The 21,154-nt window shown below is 43.9% G+C and overlaps 1 protein-coding gene and 1 pseudogene across 1 annotated transcript in view; one reads left to right on the top strand and one right to left on the bottom strand.

Annotated features, from left to right (window-relative positions):
- The window catches only part of SYNPO2 (synaptopodin 2), a 122,450-nt gene that overhangs the window by 29,075 nt on the left and 72,221 nt on the right, over positions 1–21,154 (bottom strand). Inside the window, exons 2-3 of the mRNA XM_066632693.1 lie at positions 8,158–8,309; positions 3,757–4,568 (exon numbers count right to left, since the gene is read on the bottom strand). Of these exons, the coding sequence (XP_066488790.1) occupies positions 3,757–4,568; positions 8,158–8,309 (964 nt within the window). The remainder of the gene's footprint in view (positions 1–3,756; positions 4,569–8,157; positions 8,310–21,154) is intronic.
- Positions 5,983–6,099, top strand: LOC136656304 (5S ribosomal RNA; annotated as a pseudogene).

Genomic DNA, 21,154 nt, shown 5'->3' with positions numbered 1-21,154 from the left:
CTTTTCTATTGTTCTTTCTAGTTCTGCTCATTCTTATTTTTATTCAAGCTAGTTGCCTCCACTTGCGCTGACACATCATGCAGCTTCAAATATGACTTGCGTTGTTAAGCAAGGTCACTTCCGAAGATGTTTTGAAATAGAATAATTTTGACTTTTTTCAACCTCTTTCAGTGTGGTATTTTCATTGTGATATTTAGGATCCAATCCTATCCAACTTCCCAGTGCTGATGCAGCAGTGCCAACTGAGCTGCATCCTGGGGTGGGCAGCAGTCACAGAGGCCTCTTCAAGGAAAACATTTGTTCCCTTACCTCGGGGGTGCATTGCAGCTGCATTGGCACTAGAAAGTTGGATAGAATTGGGCCCTTAATCAAGCTATCGAAAGAATAAGCATTTAAAAGACTAAGGGCCCAAATGTATCCAACTTGCCAGCACTGGTGCAGCCGCAATGCACCCCCAAGGTAAAGGAACAAATGTTCCCATACCTTGAGGAGGCCTCTGTGACTGCCCCCTCCTTGCAAGATGCAGCACCCATTACTACAGCTGACCCGGCACTGGAAAATTGGATAGGATTGGGCCCTAAGGCTGCAGTCCTATCCACACTGTAAGCCACATTGACTATAATAGGATTATCTTTTGAATAGCTCTGTATAGGATTGGGCGCTAAGCAATTTAAAAGACTAAGTAATTGTCTTACAGCCCAATCCTGAGCTGCCTGGAGCTGTGGGACCCAGCGGCTCCACAAAGGTCTCCCGCCAGATCCAGGGCCTCCCGTGCTACTGCGGGAGGCTCCTTGGGAGAAGGGGACATTCATCCCCTTCCCCCGAGTAAGGGAAGCAGTCCCGCAATGGGACTACTCACTTTAGTGGTGACTGTTTGGTTGCCACTAAAGTGAAGGCGCTCGTGTAGGGCGAGCAGCCCTGCCCGAGCATCCTGGATCCTGTGGAGCTCAGCTCCATGGACCCGCCTCTCCCCCGCCTCCGGGAACGCCCCCACGCCCTTGACTATGCCTCCCCCCTCCCCGGAACGCCTCCCCCACACCCCCAACCACGCCCCCATTTCCTGTCCTGCAGCCCAGTGGTCACAGAGACCACCGAGCCACGGAACGCGGGTGCCCGGCAGTAAGCCCCGCAAACGTGCCTTGCAAACGCAGAGGTGCGGCTCTGGATTGGGCTCTGAATCAGACTAATAAATAAAACATTTTTTTAAGAAGAAATATGGTATATTCAAAGTGTATTGTTTGCTCTAGATCTATATACTGATCAGTGGCTTTCATTCACATTCTTAAATGAAGGGGATATATTAGGCTGCCAACAACTCTATCATTTTAAAAAGGCTTCAGAAGGGTCTTGTCTTTCACCTTGAAGCAACTGCTAGAGAATTCTCGCATTTTGCTTATCCTACGATAAATTACTTTGCCTTCTATATAGATTGCCTCTTATGTTACATTTTTACAGTGTAGGTTCATGCCTGAGTACAAACATGCTTTCATTCTGCAGTGTAAAAATAGTGTCACCAGTATCTGTAACTGATAACTATGTCTACTTCCAGACATGCATGCATTGGATGATGGGGTGCAGGGGAAGGGGAAAAGAAAGGAAAAAAATGAACAATTGAATGCATCTGCAGCAATTCCCACATTACAAAATACACACATCCTCATAGATAAGTACGACGTATGGTTAGTGGACATTGTACATGATAAGCAACCCTAGAGCCAAACTTGATGTGATGTGAGGAAACCTGTGGTCTGATCTCCTGCACCTTTTAATAAGCTAAGGGTAGCCCTAGGGGTGGTGGGGTTAGGATTCATATCCATGAGTGTTTAACCATTTTCCTCTGTGTCAATTTTCCCAGTCTAAATTGTCCCCTCCAGTGGCTGTTTGCCTCATAGGATATTCTATCTCAAGAGCCACCCTACTTAAGACTTAATGTCAAGAATACATAATTCATAATACATAGCGTACCTTTGCCCTGTTCTTTTTACAGATTAGTACATATTGCAGTATGGGATATTCTATCCCACTTTGCTTTCAAAGTGTCATCAACAGAGTCCGTTGTATTATGTGTATTGCTTCACTCAGTTTGGAAATAAAAAACTGGTTCAGATAAAATGATCTGCATTGACAAAGTAATTTTTCTTTGGATTCTTGCTAGGATCCAAAGAACCCCATTCATTCCACATGGCCAAGGATGCTCTAGATCTGGGTGGTACAGACAGCAACCTCCTCATTCCCTCGCCCCATTCCACATGGCAAGCCTCCCTTGAAACTGGGAGTTTCTGAACCAAGTAGTGATCTGGCATGGGCATGGAGGCTTAGCTTCCAAGGGAAAAAAGAGACAAAAATCCTGTTGGGTACATGCTTAGTCCTTGTGCATTCCAACACCTTAAGTGGCTCTTTGTAGATCAGCCTTTGGTTATATTTTTAGAAAGGAGTGAATTTCTTTAAAAGACAGGCTGAAAACTTATCGCCTGATACACAGGCACTGAAATGGCACGTGATTTCTTAAAAGTACGTATTAGACAGCAAACATTGATGCGGGTGTTATTTTTGCTCCTTTCTAAAGAGACGGTGTGATCTGACAGTCACAATTCCACAGTTGCTGCTGACTTCGCTGCCAAAATGCAAAGCATGTGCGCTGTTCTTTTATACTCTGTTCAATATGGCATAAATGTGCGGATTCCATACGGATGCTTTAAGCGCAAGTAACGGATTAATCCACAGGCTGATACAAATGGTTATCGTGCTAAAAATATGCATATAGAGGAATTAGCAATGGGTTAGCAATGCTTATCCCATCCGTCTGCATAAGAGAGCTCAGCGCTATAGTATATCATTGCGCCTTTGCCATTTTGCAATGAAATCCCTTGACAGAATTCTGGAAATTGTCCGGAACGACTGCGCATGTGTCGGCAACAGACGTGAATCGATAAACAGATGCTCTGAGCAAAGAGCGCCAGGCTTAGTCTTTTTTGCCTTCTTCTTATTTCTCATTCAGTTTATTGCAAATTAAGATCCTTGCTCTGATTTTGCACTGACCCCTGAGCAGGGAAGGCAGAAGGAATCATAAGTTCACTTTACAGTCCAGGGAAGCCTTGCAAAACTGAAAGGATCGGATAACTAGCCAAAAATACACATGCTGGTGTCTGTCAAACTGACTTTCTGCAAGCATCATCAAGCTTTACTACGAGACTTGTTTTTTGTTTTTTTTTAATTCTTCTCTGCTTTTTATAGATCATTTGTATTTTTAAAGGTGTCTGCCTGTTCTAGACAAAACAGAGACTCATTGTGAAGGATGAAATCCGAAATAAGCAGTGCTTTGCCGCGCAATGCCCCTCTCTTCTGGTACAAGCTTTCTCGAACAGCAGTTTAAAGCCCTGTTGAGAAGCCTACGAGGTTGTCTGTACAAGCAAATAGTTGTTATTACAACTGGGAAGTAAGTAGCCGAGTCTCACACAAAGCAACGTTAAATCGTATTCAGAGCATGCTTTCTAACATGGTCAGTTTCTAGAGCCTTTTGATTATGGAGTTTGTGGAGACAAGATGAAAATGATAAAACTTGAACCACAGTATTTGCTTAAAGAAGTAAACAGTACTTGTTTAAAGAGGGGCAAAAATAAGAAACAGTTAGAAACCCCCCCCCAACTGCATTATTGAAAATTACTAGGCACATGGATGCAATTATGCTTTGAAAAGCTGTCTAGCACAACATGAAATCCTAAGGCATTGCAACTGGTTTAGCTGTGACATACTTACTGGCGTGCCTTGCCCTGTGTTTGTGAGGTCTGCTAGGTTCCCTTTCAGAGTGCTGGTCGTCTTCTCCCTGCTCTGTGCCTTCTGATGAGATTCCAAAGGAGACGACAGAAGGAGGTGCTTCTGACTGCCCTCCTTCCACTGGAGAATCAACACACCCCTTTTCAGACAGAGACCTGGATGCTTCCTTCTCCCGGTCAGAGCAGTCCAGGATCACTTCCACCTTGGTGAGAGACGGCTCTTTGGTCCGGGCTCCTGAGGTCGCTTTGACTTCTTTACCACTCACAATCTGGAAGGTTCTACTTGACCATTGGTCAGTGTGGCTTTTTCCAGTGGCAGGAACTGAAGTCACCCAGCTAGTTCCATCTTGTGGTGGGGTGGATCCTGTTTCTGTAGATTTGCTCTTCTCAGCCCTCAGGACAGTCAGACCTGGAGCACTGGTGCCTTTGTGCCTGTCATGTGAGAGAGACAACTGCAGCTCCACCGTAGGGCCTGGCCTTTCACCAGTTCCTGTAGCGAAAGTAGGCACTTCTATCAAGCGTGCTTTGGGGGCTTCTATCACTTTGGGAGGGATTTTGTGACAGTGTGTTATCTCTCTTTCTTGCTTTGTCTCGGAAAAGGCCTCCACATCACCTTGCTGCTCTCTTTGGCATGTTGCCATGGTTGCCCCTGTGATCTGCACTTCTCTGTGGGGCCTTTGCTCAGCTGTTCTGATTTGCAGGGTGGTGCTCTCTTTATACTCCTCTTTAGTAATACTACTATGGTCTCCATTTTCTTTTTCAGGACTTAAGGCCTCACTTACCCCAATGGAAGATCTGCAGACACACAAACACACAGAAAAGCAAATTCTAACAAATATGTTACTGTAAGTATAATTTGATCTTAATAATACACCCTAAGATATTACTCTCCATAGCCAGTTTTGAGGTGGACTCAAGTTAGAGAAAACCAGGCTCTCAGCCTTGAATCTTATATGAGCGTGCTGTATACTGTCTCAAATCATTGGCCCATCTAGTAGCTCAATATTCAGTAGCCCTCCAAGGTTCCTAACAGGGACTTTCCCAGCCCTACGTGGCAATGCCAGGGATTGAAGTTGGGACCATCCACCTGCAGAGTTGATGCCCTACCACTGAGCTACAACTCCTTCCTACTGGTAAACCTTGTGTATAATCTATTTCACAGCATAGATGTGAGGATCATGTGGCATAATCTCACATATATGTGGGATATTCACACATCCCACATACATTCAAGGATGAAATATAAATGCAAAAAGTGAATCAACCCCATTCAGTGTCTGGTAATTGTGGTGGAGGAAATATATGTAAATAAACAGTGTGACCTGCAGGGGCAATGTGATTATCTTTAACTTTCACGTGAGACCATGAAAAGCTTATCTGAACCTTTCTTACAAGACGTGTGACACATGTGAATGCCGTTCCATAAAGAATATAGAAGAGAAATATGTGTTTCATAAAGAACACAGAAAAGCAAAGGAGAATTTTCATTTGCATTGTAGACCAATTAAAGACTACAAAGCATCATCATAATCAACAACATTTATATACCACTTTTCAACCAAGATATTCAAAAGCAGTTTACAGACAAGATAAAATAATTAAATGGCTCCCTGTCCCAAACGGTCTCACAATGCGCCTTTTGATAAGTGCAGCTGATAAATGATAATCTGGAAGCTTTGAAAGGATGTTGTGGGTTGCAGAAAAGATGTGTCAGCTCTCTTGTTTCTGCTCCGGTTGTGATAAAAAACAAACGGGTCACCCAATCCTATCCAACTGCACCCATGTCAATGCAGTGATTCTACTGCCAAGTAAAGAATAACACAATTCTATGCATATCTATCCAGAAGTAAGTTCCATTGTTTGCAGTGGAGCTTTCTTCCTGGGAAGTATGCATAAAATTGCAACCTAATGCACCAATCCTAACCTCACCGGTTTATGTGATGCAACTGTGCTGCCGGAGCTCATGCTGTATTCTGTTGTGGAGGGCTGACCAGACAGCCCAGGAGAGGTAAGTAAAAATATTTGTAACTTATTTCTCCATTGGCCACCTGGCTGCCAACAGGCCTTCTTGCACCTACACCAACTACAGGCTGAGTAGCTCTTATTTGGACTGCTTGGAGAAGGCAGGTGTCTGGATTTTGGATGTGTCTGGATTTCAGAATAATTACATAAATATATAAACCTTAGCAAACAGAATTTCAATTATGCAGCCAGCAACTGTTACCCTGCACATGCCCAATCTTGTCTGATCTTGGAAGCTAAGCAGGGTCAGGCCTGGTTAGTACTTGGATGGGAGACCACCTGGGAATACCGGGTGCTGTAGGCTTATACCATAGTCTTTCGAGACTGAAGGTTGCCAACCATTTAACTACATTGGGTCCTCTTTATCCTTGGGCTTGGCATCTACAGATTTGAACTTCAGATGCCTCCCTGAGTCTCAGAAGGACTCCAGGATGTGACAGGAAACAACTTCTGGTTAAATCCCATTACTTCTGGTTGCATTTGGGTGGTGTTCTGAGGGACAGGGAGGGCTTGCCTTTCAAGGGTAGGAGCTGTTGGACCAAGGAAGTTGATAGCCCTATGGGAGCTGGTGTGGGAACGAGGTGGGGGGGGGGGAATTTGACTTGTTTTCATAAATCATCTGGGCAAAGGAATTTGTGGTTCTTTGTGAGCAGCCTACCCCCATGTTTGAGTGCTCCTTTGCCTAAAATAAAGTTCAGCATTTTGCCATCATGTAATTTCTTATGGGACTCCCACAACTGTATCCTAAAGGACAGCAGAGAATACAAATCCCTGAAAGCTGCAGTCCCAGTTGCCTCAGATGTTGTCTGTCCCAGTGATCTATACCACAAATTTTCTGTTTGGCTGCAACAAAGCAAGATTACACTCAATAGAACCTTAAATAAACTATGTAGGATTTGGCAACGTCACTAATTTTTAAAACCAAAAAAAAAGCCTGAAGATTTTGGGCATTCTAAAGCACGCAGTATACAGACCCCAGAAAAGCCAGATATGCTGACAAGGGATAAATAAATCAGTCAACGTGTCAGAGATGCCTCACAGTCGCTCCTATCAGGACTGGTTGCTGGAAACAGGATCTGGACTCAGGACCAATCTATAACATTTATCAAAGCGTGGTTGGAGCTCCCGAAAGGTCAAACGTCTTAATTTATTGAGTCCTGTGACCGTAGCTGGTTTCCATCAGATTGCATTATTTGGACAATCAATTGTGGTGCTCAGAAGATATAAACTATGAATCTGTAAACATTTCCTTGTAGGAAGGAAGCCTGGGGGTAAGCCAGCTACATGTTCGCCTTTATTGGTAGCTTGCTGTGTCTGTGTTAGGGGGAGAGAAAGAAAGAGATTCCCCCTTACAAGGCTGCTCTGTCCAGGAGTAAAATAATATACTTGGAGACTTTCTGCATTATTTCTCTCCCCCCCCCCCTTACAAAACAACAACAACAATAAATGCAGAGGTGTTTGCCATTTTTTTGTGCAGGATCAGGCAACTTTTCTCAAAGCAGGACTTCTGTTGTCACGATATTGCCACAACATTATTTCAACTGCATTATGCATACTTGAGAAAATTGCTCTGATTGCACAAATATATCACCTGCTACATGATGAGAAATGACACAACTCCCTTCACACCACCAAGTCTGTCTTTGCTGCCTCCCCCCCAAGTGAAATTTCAGCATGGGGACACTCATCCAGTGTATAAAAATGAAGTCAACATAACCTACACTATACAGACCATTTAACCCCCATTTAGCCTTCTTCAGTGGGATCTTCTTGGAGCTTAACTTTACAATTTAATACAATTTACAGCTCACTCCTATGCAAGTGTATTCAGAAGTAAACTCTATGGAGCTCAATAGGACTTACTCTCAGGCAAGTGGGAGTACAATTGGATTCTAGGTTATTCATTTAATAAAGAATGTGCTCTCTCTCTCTCTCTCTCTCTCTCTCTCTCTCACACACACACACACACACACACAGAGCCCTGTATAACCAAGCACTGTGAATATTTCTGAAATCAAGTTTGTTTCTAATAACCAGGATGGTGCAGTGGTTTGGACATAGAGTCTGGGAAGATCCAGGTTCAAATCTCTGTTCAGTCATGAAGTTTCCTGGGAGATTTTGGACCAGTCATGATCATCTACCACACAGGAGATGAAGTTGTAAGGAGAGGAGGAACTCTGTGCACCACCCTGAGCTCCTTAGAGGAAGGGCAATATAAAAATGTGGAAAGTAAAAATAAAAAGCATATTTGAACAAAATATTTGCATAGTACCTGCTGCCCATACAAATCTATAGTAAAGAAGTAATGATAGGACTATAACACGGATCCATCAGAATATATGCCAAATTGAGTTTCCTTTACCTCTTGATGAGCATCTGGAGAGTGTCAGCCAGGCCTTCCATCAGGGCAATAACTTCTGAATTAGTCAAGTCAGCACAAGGGCTGCCATTGATAGATACCACTTCATCCCCTTCACAAAGCCCAGCCTTGAATGCTTTACTCTTGTTGCGAATCTAAAAAAAGAAAGAAAGAAAGTCTATTCATAATATTCACGTGAAAACAACTGAACATGACATTGTTGAAGTCCAATAACTTTCTCCTTAGGGGTTCACAACTTCCCCCTGCTGCAACCCACCTGTTCTGCGGTGGAGGGTGCTGCGACCCACCTCCTTTTCCAGTGCTGGGCCTCCACAGACCTCTGCAGTCTGCAGGCCTCTGGAAGCAATCAAAGTCACTTTCTTGAACCTGAAACTTAACCAGAAGTGACTTTCTGGCTGCACTTAGAGCAAAGATTTTCAATCTTTTTCATCTCACGGCACGCTGGCAAGGCACTAAAATGGTCAAGGAATACCATCAGTTTTTTTACAATTGACAAGGCAAAATGTGCTGTCAATGGGGGGCTCACACCCCCAAATGGCCCTACTAATAATGACCTCTAAATTTCCCATGGCACACCTGGGGACCGTTCGCGGCATGCCAGTGTGCCACGGCACAGTGGTTGAAAATGGCTGTCCTAGAGGCCTTCTGAGGCATGTGGAGGCCAGGTGTGTCCTCCATTTGCATTCGGAGGACTCCAATTTGGAGCTGACAGGTTGCAAGGGCAGGTGGGAAGGCCCAAACCAGAACCAGCAGGACATCAGGTCACAACCTACCAAGTGGTTCTGACCCACAGTTTGAGAAACCCTGCCTTAGAGAATAAATTCCTGTTTATTTTCTTTTATTTCTTTTGAAGTATCTGAGAGGAACTGCAGTCAAGTGCAGATCATGGTTCATAATGACAACTTTAATGATGAATTACATACAGGTGTACAGACAGGAGTCATTAGTCACAGTGACCTGGCTTCTTCCTGTGATTGGAACACCAATGCTAGCTGTAGGGATTCCAGCTCATTCCAGGACTGTGTTGTTTGGAACTTTGTCCTGCCAGGTGATGCCGAGGATGCATCAGAGACGCCTGTGTTGGCTCAGAGAACTTGTGCAAGGAAAGCACCCTACAGGTAGACCACAGCTGCGATACAAGGACATCTGCAAGAGGGATCTGAAGGCCTTAGGAGTGGACCTCAACAGGTGGGAAACCCTGGCCTCTGAGCGGCCTGCTTGGAGGCAGGCTGTGCAGCATGGCCTTTCCCAGTTTGAAGAGACACTTGCCCAACAGATGAGGCAAAGAAGGAAGGCCCATAGCCAGGGAGACAGACCAGGGACAGACTGCACTTGCTTCTGGTGTGGAAGGGATTGTCACTCCCAAATCAGCCTTTTCAGCCACACTAGATGCTGTTCCTGAACCACCTTTCAGAGCGCGATACCATAGTCTTTTGAGACTGAAGGTTGCCAACAGAGAGCTAGCTGTACTATCACTGAATTGTTACTGCAAGTTTCAGGTGGACAGTTTGTCTTTCAGTATTTTTAAAGCACAATATGCATACTCACTCAACTGAATGTTTTGTCCATCACTGTATTGTTTTGTCATTTTAAAAAACTAAATGTTGAAAGCCCGCTCTGGAGGAGGAAGCGGCCTCATGATATCTCAGAGACATAGCGAACCAGTGTATGCAAACTTGGCTTCAGCTATAAACAGCAAGCATGGGTTTCCCCTGAGTTCAAACTAACTCCAGACCCCTGGGGACAAACTACCCTCCTTGGGCTCCTGCCTACATAAGTCAGCCCCAGGATCAATGGGGACAGTGGTAGCCTCAGGGATCAGCAGTCATACTGAAACTGACCCCAAATGCCAGTCCTGAGAGAAGACTGCACTCCTGAAAAAAATATGGTGAGTGTGCTCCCACACTCTTCTTATGAGAGTCTTGATGTGCCCACAGAATGGGTTACATTTCTGCATATTTAAACGGTATGCACATGGCACTCACATCCCTGACGTGCTCATTTTTGTCCTTACACAGTTGTTCTATCACCAGTACGTCACATTCGGAATGGTGTGCCTCCGGCCTATAGACTGAAGTGGTACAGTCTAGAATTCTCTCCCCTCAATCCACTGCCACATTCTGCTGCATACTGCAGAGTGCGCCTCAGGCCTTATTGCAAAACTTACTTTATCGGTAACATGCGAGTAATGAGGTAAAAGAAATCCCCCATGTGATGCCTCCTGCCTCTCCAAGAGTCACTGTGCTTGCTGCCTGAGTCATACTCAGCTGCTTAAAAAAAATCGCTTTAATTTCTGTCCAGCCCACAGGTGTACACATTTGATCCCTGTTACGTATATGCAACATTGGGCAGAAATGGCTTAAACCTTAAGCCCTAAAGTCTTGAGTCACAGGGGACTGAGATGTCACCTCAGCTCTACAGGGCCAAGACCTCTGGAGTTATTAGACAGAGAGAAGCTTCCTCCGAACATATTCTTTTTGAACTGGCTGAGCTTTTACAAATATAGCTTTTGCAAATGTATACAGGGGAACCCTGTATCTGCAGATACCATATCTGCAGATTTCCTTATCTGAGGATTGGGTCCACAGGGCCCCCTGTGCGTGCCCGCAACGCACACCTCCGAAGGGTCCTCTGAGGGCCCTCTGCCTTAAAAACATCACTTTTGGTATTATAAAAAACAGGAAGTTGCGTTTTTTTAATTGTAAGGCTCAATCTGAGTCTGGCAATGGCTGCAAACGGACATGTGTGGCCTCTGCTGGGCTCAGAGGACCCTCTAGAGGTGAGGGGAGTGGAGCTCCTCCCACCTACAGAGGGTGTGGGGGCGTTCCCTGGTATCTGCGTTTTCAGTTAACTGCGGTGGGTTCCAGAACAGAACACCAGTGAATACCAGGGCGCACCTGTATTATCTTAAATGGATTTGGGATGAAAGCATGGTAAATTCAGAGAATCAGGATCAGTGGGGTCCAGAAGTGGGGCAATTGGAGTGACTTGCTAGGGTTGTGCCACACAGTTGTGTCTGGAAGTGTTCTGAGGGTTGGAGAAGCCATGTGCAGCCTCTCCAGCTCTCAGAAGGCCTTCTAATGCCGAACGAGGGCCTTAGAATGGTATTCTCTTTTTTCTTTTTTTTTAATACTTGAAGTACCTTTCTAAGGTCTTCTGAAGGCCTTAAAAAGCCTTCTGAGGGCCAGAGAGCTTTATGGCCCTCAGACACCTCCAGATGCAACCAGAGGGGTTGTGTCCAGAGAGTACATGTGGGCAGCTTTTGCCAGCAGGCTGCCTGGGCAGCACAGCTGGGGGGGGGGCAGTGGAAGGCAGTGGCACCCCCCCCCCCCAGCAATGCTGCCTGGGAGCACTTGCACCTGCTGACCCTCCCAGTACACCAGTGGCCACATCCTTATTTTTCTTATAGACACAAATCTATAAGAAACAACGCACTGCTGTAATTATAAACCAGGCGGGTCAGATATTGTTCACATACCTCCTTTATTGCTTGATATTGTTTGGTTCTTAATACGAGCTGGGTAAAAAAAGTACAGTTTATAATATAATAATAATAATATACAGTATTTATATACCGCCTTTCTTGGTCTTTATTCAAGACTTTATTCAAGGCGGTTTACATAGGCAGGCTTATTAAATCCACGCAGGGATTTTTACAAATTGAAAGAAGGTTCTTTCTTTCAAGAACCACTACATTCAAGGTGTTACACTCCGATCTGGTTTAACATTCTGGCCTCCATCCTCCCAAGCTCCGAGCAGATGAAACAGCTCAGCTGCAGCTTGCCAGCTGCTTCAAAGTCGCACGGTGCCGGTGGCCTCGAACTGGCGACCTTGTGGATGTTAATCTTCAGGCAAATGGAGGCTCTACCCTCTAGACCAGACCTCCTGCCTCCAGTTTAAAGTGGTGACTCCCTTATATTTAACAGGATAAGGAGGACAACTGTCCCTGTACAACCCAGCAGAGAGTTCTTCCCAGCGGCTGTTTGCACTTCTCGTTTGATTGCAAGTCCCTTTGGGACAGAGAAGCATTTTCTGTTTCCTTTTGCTATGTAAATGATTTTGTGAACTTTTGTTGAAAAGCAGCTTATAAAGTATATAAATATTTTAATCCGCATGCCTGATGTGCAAGAAATCTCAAGAAAAGAAGAAGAAGAAAAGATGGCAGAAAGGAATCCTCAAGTGTGACGCAACCATTCCATGAATTAAAACAAGTTTGCATTCCTCGGATTATCTCAGGTTGCATTGGTGGAAGAGTGAGGTCTGGGATATCTATGACCCGAGTCACATTGCGAAGCACAATCACAAACAAGAGCCTGTGCCACTGGAACTGGTAGCTCATTTTAAGCACTAGCAAGATGAATTGCTTTGCTTTAGGAGTTTGAAGACCTAATGCAAGATCTCTACATTCTTTTAGGATTCATAGGCTATACAGTTCTTGCCGAGATATTCTGAAATGAGCAGTGACATTTGCCAGGTTATTATCTAAGAACTGCTCAGCTAGTCACTATTAGCAAATAAGGAGGCTTCTGCATGGAGGACTGAAAATGAAAATGTAATTCAGGATCCTGCATTCCATCTGCCCAAGGTAATAATATAATAATAATATACAGTATTTATATACCGCCTTTCTTGGTCTTTATTCAAGACTTTATTCAAGGCGGTTTACACAGGCAGGCTTATTAAATCCACGCAGGGATTTTTACAAATTGAAAGAAGGTTCTTTCTTTCAAGAACCACCACATTCAAGATGTTACACTCCGATCTGGTTTAACATTCTGGCCTCCATCCTCCCACGCTCCGAGCAGATGGAACAGCTCAGCTGCAGCTTGCCAGCTGCTTCAAGGTCGCACAGTGCCGGTGGCCTCGAACTGGCGACCTTGTGGATGTTAATCTTCAGGCAAATGGAGGCTCTACCCTCTAGACCAGACCTCCTGCCCACAAAGTAGTTGGCTTTGCATAGATCCTTGAATGAAGAAAAGAAAAGATGCTTGGAACAATAGGGAAAGTATCACGTACTCACAATACAAAAACAAATGTATTCATAATAATAGTTTAACACAGTGTTTCTCAATATTTTTCCTCTGCCTAACCACTTCACATGGTCCACCTACTCGAAGTACCACCAGAAGTGACTGGTGATGATAGCATCACCAGTTACTTCTGGGTTGGGAGGCCAGATGTGAGGCAACCCACACCAGTAAGAGGCTCAGGGTAGATGGGAGGGCTTTTCAAGCATGGAAAAGCATGCTTTGGATCTCTGCCCGCTGAGCCTCTTACCACTATTTGTTGTGTCACATTCTGGTCTCACTGCCAGGTGGCAGGTGTCTGGGGGTTCCGCAAGCACCACTAGACAACATCTCAAGTACCACTGGTGGTACCCATACCACTGGTTGAGAAACATAGGTTTAACAATAAGTTCAACTGTGTTCATTGTATGCAATCACACAGTCACAGGAAGCTGAATATAAGATCACATGGGTGGAAGCTGATAATAGGAAAATCAAGACGAATCCATTCATGAATGTAATTTCATGGCTCTGTCTGAAAGCGGCTCATGACCCAATCCTGCAGGTGGCCCTTCATCACATCCCATGGGCTGTTGGCATGCTTCTACCAAAAACTCATATACTTTAAAAAATAATGGTGAGGGACAATCAGAATTTGGTTAACACATCAGTAAAAATTCAGTGTTCAGTGAAAGAAAGTGTTTTGGAATTTTCCTTCACAGCATCAATACAGTACTGTACTCCTTGACATAGCTGTGAGCCATTCATTTTAAATGTTTAAAGTACTAGGCAGTCGTATGGACAATACAGAAGGAGTCTCCATAGCCTTTATCCTCCTTGCAGAAATGATAAACATTTACAAATATGGAATGGTATGCCGTGCATGTCTTTTCCTTGCAGGAATAGATAAACATCCACACACTCTTGGAAGAGGCTTGAAGTTTTTGGGATGTCCCTCTAAGCAGTTGCAATTGACATTCCTTTTTGATGTTGTTGCTTGATATAGTGATGACTTTCCATTACCATTTTTGCAGTAGGGCTTGGTGATAATATTCGGTAGTGGCTAAGAAGCTCTCCTTACAGCAAAGTGAATAATGTGCATTTTGAAAAAAAATAATAATAAAATGTTACATTTTTGCATCTTAAAAATAAATGAATTTTTAGGAGAAATACAAGTTTCCAGTTTGAATTTGGGTTATGTCAGGAATCACACAGAAGATTGCTCTAAATGATATAGGAGGAACAGAACTACTCACAACCATCATTAGCACTAGGAATGACATTCATTCCTCGAGCCATATTGCAGGTTCATGGAGGCAGTCAAGAATGTTTTAACACCAGTATTAAGGAAACATTTGTCCTTGATTGAAAGACTCCATCAGCTTTGGAACAGTAGAAATCCATTCTGGCCTTCGGTGGTCACTGCTACAGTTTTGAACCAGCTTATGTAGAGAATGTCTAGACAACAGCTGCTCCCTGGAACATTCAAAGACTCTCTTTCCTTCCCCCAGCAGAGCGTGTTGCTCCTGATGAAAGATGCATCCTGTAATACACTGCTCTCCTTTTAAGCAAAGTCCAATAAAGTGCCACCTGCTGGTAGGGACAGTCCACTGCAACAAATCTGAATATCCTCATGGCACCCACTGCAGCTGAAGTCTTAATTTCCCGAATGCCCAACGCTACACAATGAAACCACAACTCAGTGGGAACCTCAGGTTCTGATGCCACATCTCCTCAAGGCTGGTACTCAGAAGAAAAGCAACCACATCAAAGGAAATAACTGACAGTTGAGTTTTAATTAAATCAAAATAAAATACAGGTTTGCCCTTGGTATCTGCGGGGATATCCATTACTGAACCCTAAGAGGCATTACTGAAGCCTCTAAGAGGCTTTCTGAGGTGCACAAAATACTTCTGGGTTTTTTGCCAAAAAACAAAATGGCACCAAAGGTGGGGAGGTGCAGCACTTCTGGTCACATCCAGGAGGTTTAGTGAGACCCTCCAGATGTGGGTCAGCACCCATGGGAAGTCAAATCTTGAAGAGCCAACCAGTATACACATCTAAACATTAGGTTTATATTTTAGCTATTCAAGAGAGCTTCTATGCAACTCAATTATACCATAAAATCCATGAAACCAATACAATAAAATCATGTGTTCTTTACATGTAAGATATATGTGTGAGGGTTGATCTTCACAAATTTCACCTCTAACAAAAAGAACACAAGGCCTCCCTGGTCAATCTCAAGACATAGGTGGGTTCACATGGTGTGACTGAAGGTCGGTCCTCAGCTACAGCATCAGAAAACGGTTTTCTAGAGGAGGCTATACCACTGCTGCTATGTTACACATGCTGATATTTGATAAGCACAGCAGGCAGATGTTCCCTCAAAAATGGTTTCGAGATTCCAATTGTATCTCGAATCCCTGGTTCTTTAATAATAGAAATCTGTATTACTGATAAGGGTGTCTTAACCAAAGGCTAATAAACATAGCCAGAAGATTGAGAGATTGAACAAATAACTACTAAGCAACAGACTAGCAAAGGATCAGCACCTAACCACTGACTGTTTGGTACTGACCATTCAGTACCACCTGTTTGGTACTGAATGGTGATTTGGGGGTATGTGGGAGATTTTTGTTGCTTTGGTTCCTCTGGATATCTTCATTAGTGAGTTCAACTACAAGGCTATCTGAACCAATGGTATTCAAGTTTTTAATAATCATTTCAATAATTCTACATTTGATTTAGTTCATGTGACCAGAAATAGGGTAAAATTAGTTTTATTCTTCCTGTCCTCACAATTTTCATCCATTTATTTCAAAACTAAGAATATAATCTAATCATTGCTTGTTGTGCTACTCTTGTGAAGTATGTTTTCCTATGTTATTGGATAAATACTGGAATAGCAACAGTGGCTCTGCAGAACCTTGTAACAGTATTAACATATTGACTGCCAACTAAATAAAATTACCAGTGCACTATATGCAGGAAATTGCAGTACTGTACTGAATAGCTCAGATAGTACTACCAGTTAGGGATGATTTATTCTAAAACCGAATAAAACATTAGAGTGAGAATCAGTTTATTGTATTTATTATTGCCTGCAGATTCAAAGCCAGGCAGTCCTACTCAATCAAGATGCGTACTACACGTGGGATGGGGTCACGCTGCATTCCATAAGTATCACAAATAGGTGTTGTTAGGCACTTGTGTGCAATTAGCACCCATGGATTTGTATAGAGATTAGATAAAGGCTAAAGATAAAGGCTGTTCAGTGCTACTTGGTGCTACTACAGTGCTGCTGCCATCTCTGACATGAAATACAGTGGGAATAATAGCATGAACAAGAAGATAAGGCTGCAGTGCTACGTATGTTTACTAGGGAGTAAATTCTATTGACCTCAGTTACACTTCTGAGTAAGGATCTGAATTTAGGATTGTGCTGCATCAAAATACTGAGGTACCATCAAGACAACAGCTAATGAATCGATGGATCAATTGATTGTGCATGACAAAGCCAGCAAAGCCCCTGCTGCATTTTTTACCTCTGATATGCATAGAAGCCCCAAACCAGAGACAATATCACAATACCCTGTCCCCACATGGTGAAGGGGATAGAACAAAGTTGTACTCTAGGGGGCTGTGGTGGTAGAGGGAGGAGGATTTGCCATGTTGCTGCTAATTCCACTCCACCCCCACCCTTCTGATTTAGATTAACCTGGTTGGTTTAGGTTTTTAGAACAGAAAAAAAGTAGTTTATAGCACCCAACACACTATTAATTAAGTAATTAAACAAAATTAGATAGAAAGGTTTGCATGTTAGGCTGGGTACAGGGAGTAGTCCCATAACATTTGGTTTCTCTTACATCAGTACTATACATTCTCTCTCTCTCTCTCTCTCTCTCTCTCTCTCTCTCTCTCTCTCTCTCTCTCTCTGTGTGTGTGTGTGTGTGTGTGAGAGAGAGAGAGAGAGAGAGAGAGAGAGAGAGAGAGAGAGAGAGAGAAACCTTGCTTTTCTCCCAGGTGCTCAACTCTTTCTAGAATCCTCTCCCACTATCACCCTCATTCGATTTTTCTTTCTCCATGCATGAGCTAGGAAAGATTCCCCATAAAGGCTCCACTTTCCTAGAACATGAGATTTTTCAAGGACAGTGTCGTCATGGGTAAAATGGCACTATGTAGAGAAATGGGACACTCCAGAATGCTTGCACCATTTGGGAGCTCATCCATGATTACTAGTTGAGGAGGAAAGAAATAGTGCAGATACTGGCAAGATTTAGGGGCATCCATGGATACAAATGAATGGGGACAGGCAGGAAGGACAGGGTGGGGGTTTCTGTCTCCAGTTGTGAGCTGAGACCAAGGGTGGAAGAAAAGGAACTGTGATTGCCTGCTGCACCTCTTGCTAGCTCCCAGATATTTCTCATGAATTTAACCAGGAATTAGAATACTGTGATTAAAAGAACCTGGCCTGATACCTATAATGATACTGTGGTCACCGTACAGCTTTCCCACTGCTCTACTTCTTTTGCCCCACTGATATGGTGAATCGTTTAGCCAACCATTTTCAACCACTGTGCCATGGCACACTGGTGTGCCACAGATGGTCTGCAGGTGTGCCATGAGAGTTTGGGGGAGGATCATTTGATAGTAGGGCAACTGGGGGGTGTGAGTCCCCGCTTGACAGTGTAGTGTGCCTTGTCAGTTGTCAAAAAACTGATGGTGTGCCTTGACAATTTTAGTGCCTTGTCAGTGTGCCATGAGCTGAAAAAGGTTGAAAATCACAGGATTAGGCTGTCCATAATGTACAAGTGAAAAGGTAGAAGAAACCCTACAGACAGCTGCTTTGCATGTGCCCTGATCACCTACAAAACTGGATACTCAATTCATTCCATAACTTTCATATTAGACTCCCTCCGCACTTCTGCCTCATCTTCCCTGTCCTAGACCCGACTTAAGGGGAGTGTATTTAGATACAAAAATTTGAAATGTGCTACAGCTGTACAACACATAGGAGGCAGAAGGAATGCTGGGCCTTTTACTGCTGGGGCAAACGAGATATTTTTGCTTTGCGTGTGTTTAATAAAATAGCTCCAGAGAGGGGCATCTGGATCAGGACCACAACAGGTAGAGGAGGTTTAACCTTTTCCCTCTGCATTGCAGTTCTGATAAAAACTGTCTCCTCCCAAAGCTGCTATTTGTCTCAGGAGTGGGAGTCACGATGGGCTCCTATGCTGTGTACACTAAAAATGAAAAGTGGTAAGAGACCAACCATTTCACTGTGTACCTCGACGCCCACTGTTGCTGACTGCAGCCAAATAGCTGGTTGACTTCAGTGGAAGGAAAAGCTCTCTTGAGTTTCAAAAGCAGTACCTAAACAGGCTATCATTATCATCTTGCTAATCGTTGCCTTTTTTCCCTTCTGGCAGAAGTCCAAGATGAGCAACCGAAGGAGGGATGAGGTAATGATCTCCAAAATGTTAATCTGGTAAATTGACGACACATCACATTTCCCAACAGTGAGCCCCTTGCACTTGAGCTCCGTGTTCTGTCCAAATATACTGTGCAATCCCTTTCTTTTCATTAGCACAGTGTTTACTCTGCTTCTATCCTTACTCTTAAATATCTTACATTACAGAGCCACCAGTTAGATCACTTCCAGTGCAATCCTATGCATGTTTACTCAGAAATAAGGCCCATTATGTTCAATTAGGCTTACTCCCAGGAAAATGTGTATAGGATTTTGGCCTTCCTCTTCTAACACCTCTTCTAGCATGAAGGGCGCAGTCCTAACCCCTTATGTCAGTGCTTTCCAGCACTGGCATAGTGGTGCCAATGGGCCATGTGCTGCATCCTGCAGTTGGGTGGCAGTCACGGAGGCCTCCTCAAAGTATGGCAATGTTTGTTCCCTACCTCACAGCTGCATTGCCCTTATGTCAGTGCTCGAAAGCACTGGCATAAGGGGTTAGGATTGCACCCCAAGAGTGACTGACCAGGAAAGGAATAAGGGACATATTACTCACAGTGGTGGGAAGAGGGAGGCAAAAGGTAGATCACTGGTAGATCCCTGGCAAGGGCTGGGTGAACAGAGATGGCATCAGAGATCAACCAGGTTGAGCATTGACCAAAGCCCCATGACCATTAGGAGGCCTATCTAGCTAGGCCAAGCCCTCAGCCCTCAGTACTGCTCACTGTAGTAGTACCCAGTGCATCATCATTTGTAGTGATCGATTTGATGGTCTCGTGTTCCTTCTTGCCTTTATCCCCTTTCATGCATTCCCCTGGGGACTGGGGATAAGAATAGGCCCTCAGTTTGGCTGTACTTGTCGTAAGAGGCGACTAAACAGCCATCGGGTAGATGGGACTCGTTAGCCTGATCCCAAACCTCCACTGCCTTGTGGTTACATCCAGTTATGGAAAAGGCTTCAGGAGTCAACCTTGAGGCAAAATCTGGAGCCGGAGTCCCTGAGGCAGTTCATGACTGAACACAGTCACGCTCTGGCAACTCCTGTGACGCCACTAGAACCAACCATATTGGCCTCTGCCTTTCCACTGGACCATTTCAGCGACGTGGAGAGGGGGGATTTGCTGCATGGGAAACAGTCTATCCTCCATATCTACTTTACCCAGGCTTCGCACACTGGAGAGGACACTCTGTTCCAGAACCACCATTCAGAGCACGATACCATAGTCTTCCGAAATTGAAGGATGCCAACATGGCATTCACGCATTCTACAGACTGTGCAGTGGGAGAGTAGGACTGCAGCTATGCCACCAGAATATATATGTTAATTAGAACATCTATAGAGTGTCTCCACACATAGTGCTGTACAAATAGTAGGGAATCTCTATCTCCAGCAGACAGGGGTGCCCTTTTCCAATTTTAGAAGCCACTTCCAAACAGTCTGATGAACATGTGTAGGTGGAACAGGAACCTATTCCTCCACCATACCTGCTCATTAAAATGCTTGAAAGGGGCTCCAAAGGTACAGAAATAAAATATGTATAGGAAAGGAGGGAACAGGTGGTTACAGGAACAACTGTAGTGTTAGAAAAGCCTTTATGAGGACCAAAGAAGATAAGACATTTGTAATCAGTTCTCCCGATAATTCCTATATTTTCTGAAACATAGATGGATGCTTCCCCAGGAAAGCAAATAACAGCTTTGGGATGAGCTGGACTGAGAAAATGGCATGGGAGGAATAGGTGAGACACCTTCCCAGCACAGTGACCCTGATTCAACCCATCAGGGTTTATTTAAGAAGAAATGAATTTTCTCCCTGCTTTCCTCACCGTTAAAGATATGCTAATAATGAAAAGCAATACCAAAATGTGCTTTGGTTGTCCAGACAGAACCAGAGAGAATCTTTATGGTTGCCACTTGACTTTCTTTGGAAGGGAATAGAACTGTGTTTTTCAATATTTGCTGAAGGAATTTGGGGTCTACAGACCTCATGAAAGGCCTCTGGTTCTAGAGTCTGGAAGTGCCTGCTTCCTCCTCTTATTTTCTCGTTTACCCCTAAATAAGAATGTTTATCTCTGAAACCAGCACAGCATATCTATATTACTCTTGCCTGTTTTATGTTTAGGAGAAAGTCTTGCTCTCTATGAACCATCAGTTGCAAGGTTGTTGATGGAGATAACACCTGTGAACGGAGATCACACTTGACCATAATTTCAGCAAAAGCAAGCTTCATAGAAGCCACAGCTCTTTGCTTCTTCTATTGCCTGTATCTGTTTCTCCCAATTGGTCTAGTAGTGTATGGCTTTCCTGTACATGATGACATAAACAAACTAGGAAGGCATGCATGTCTCTGCCCAACAGAAATCCTGGAAGCGACATGAAGAGAAACCAGTGCATTTTATGGGTCTCTTTTTCACCTAGCATGCAATTATCACTCTCAGTGATGTCAATGGATAACACTGAAATGTACACTGAAGGAGATATTTTTCATGACTTATCTCATTGC

This window comes from Tiliqua scincoides, chromosome 6 (assembly GCF_035046505.1).
Source record: "Tiliqua scincoides isolate rTilSci1 chromosome 6, rTilSci1.hap2, whole genome shotgun sequence".
NCBI classification, from domain to species: domain Eukaryota; kingdom Metazoa; phylum Chordata; class Lepidosauria; order Squamata; family Scincidae; genus Tiliqua; species Tiliqua scincoides.
Note: the sequence above shows the minus strand (reverse complement) of the source record. Positions and strands in the feature narration are given on the sequence as shown.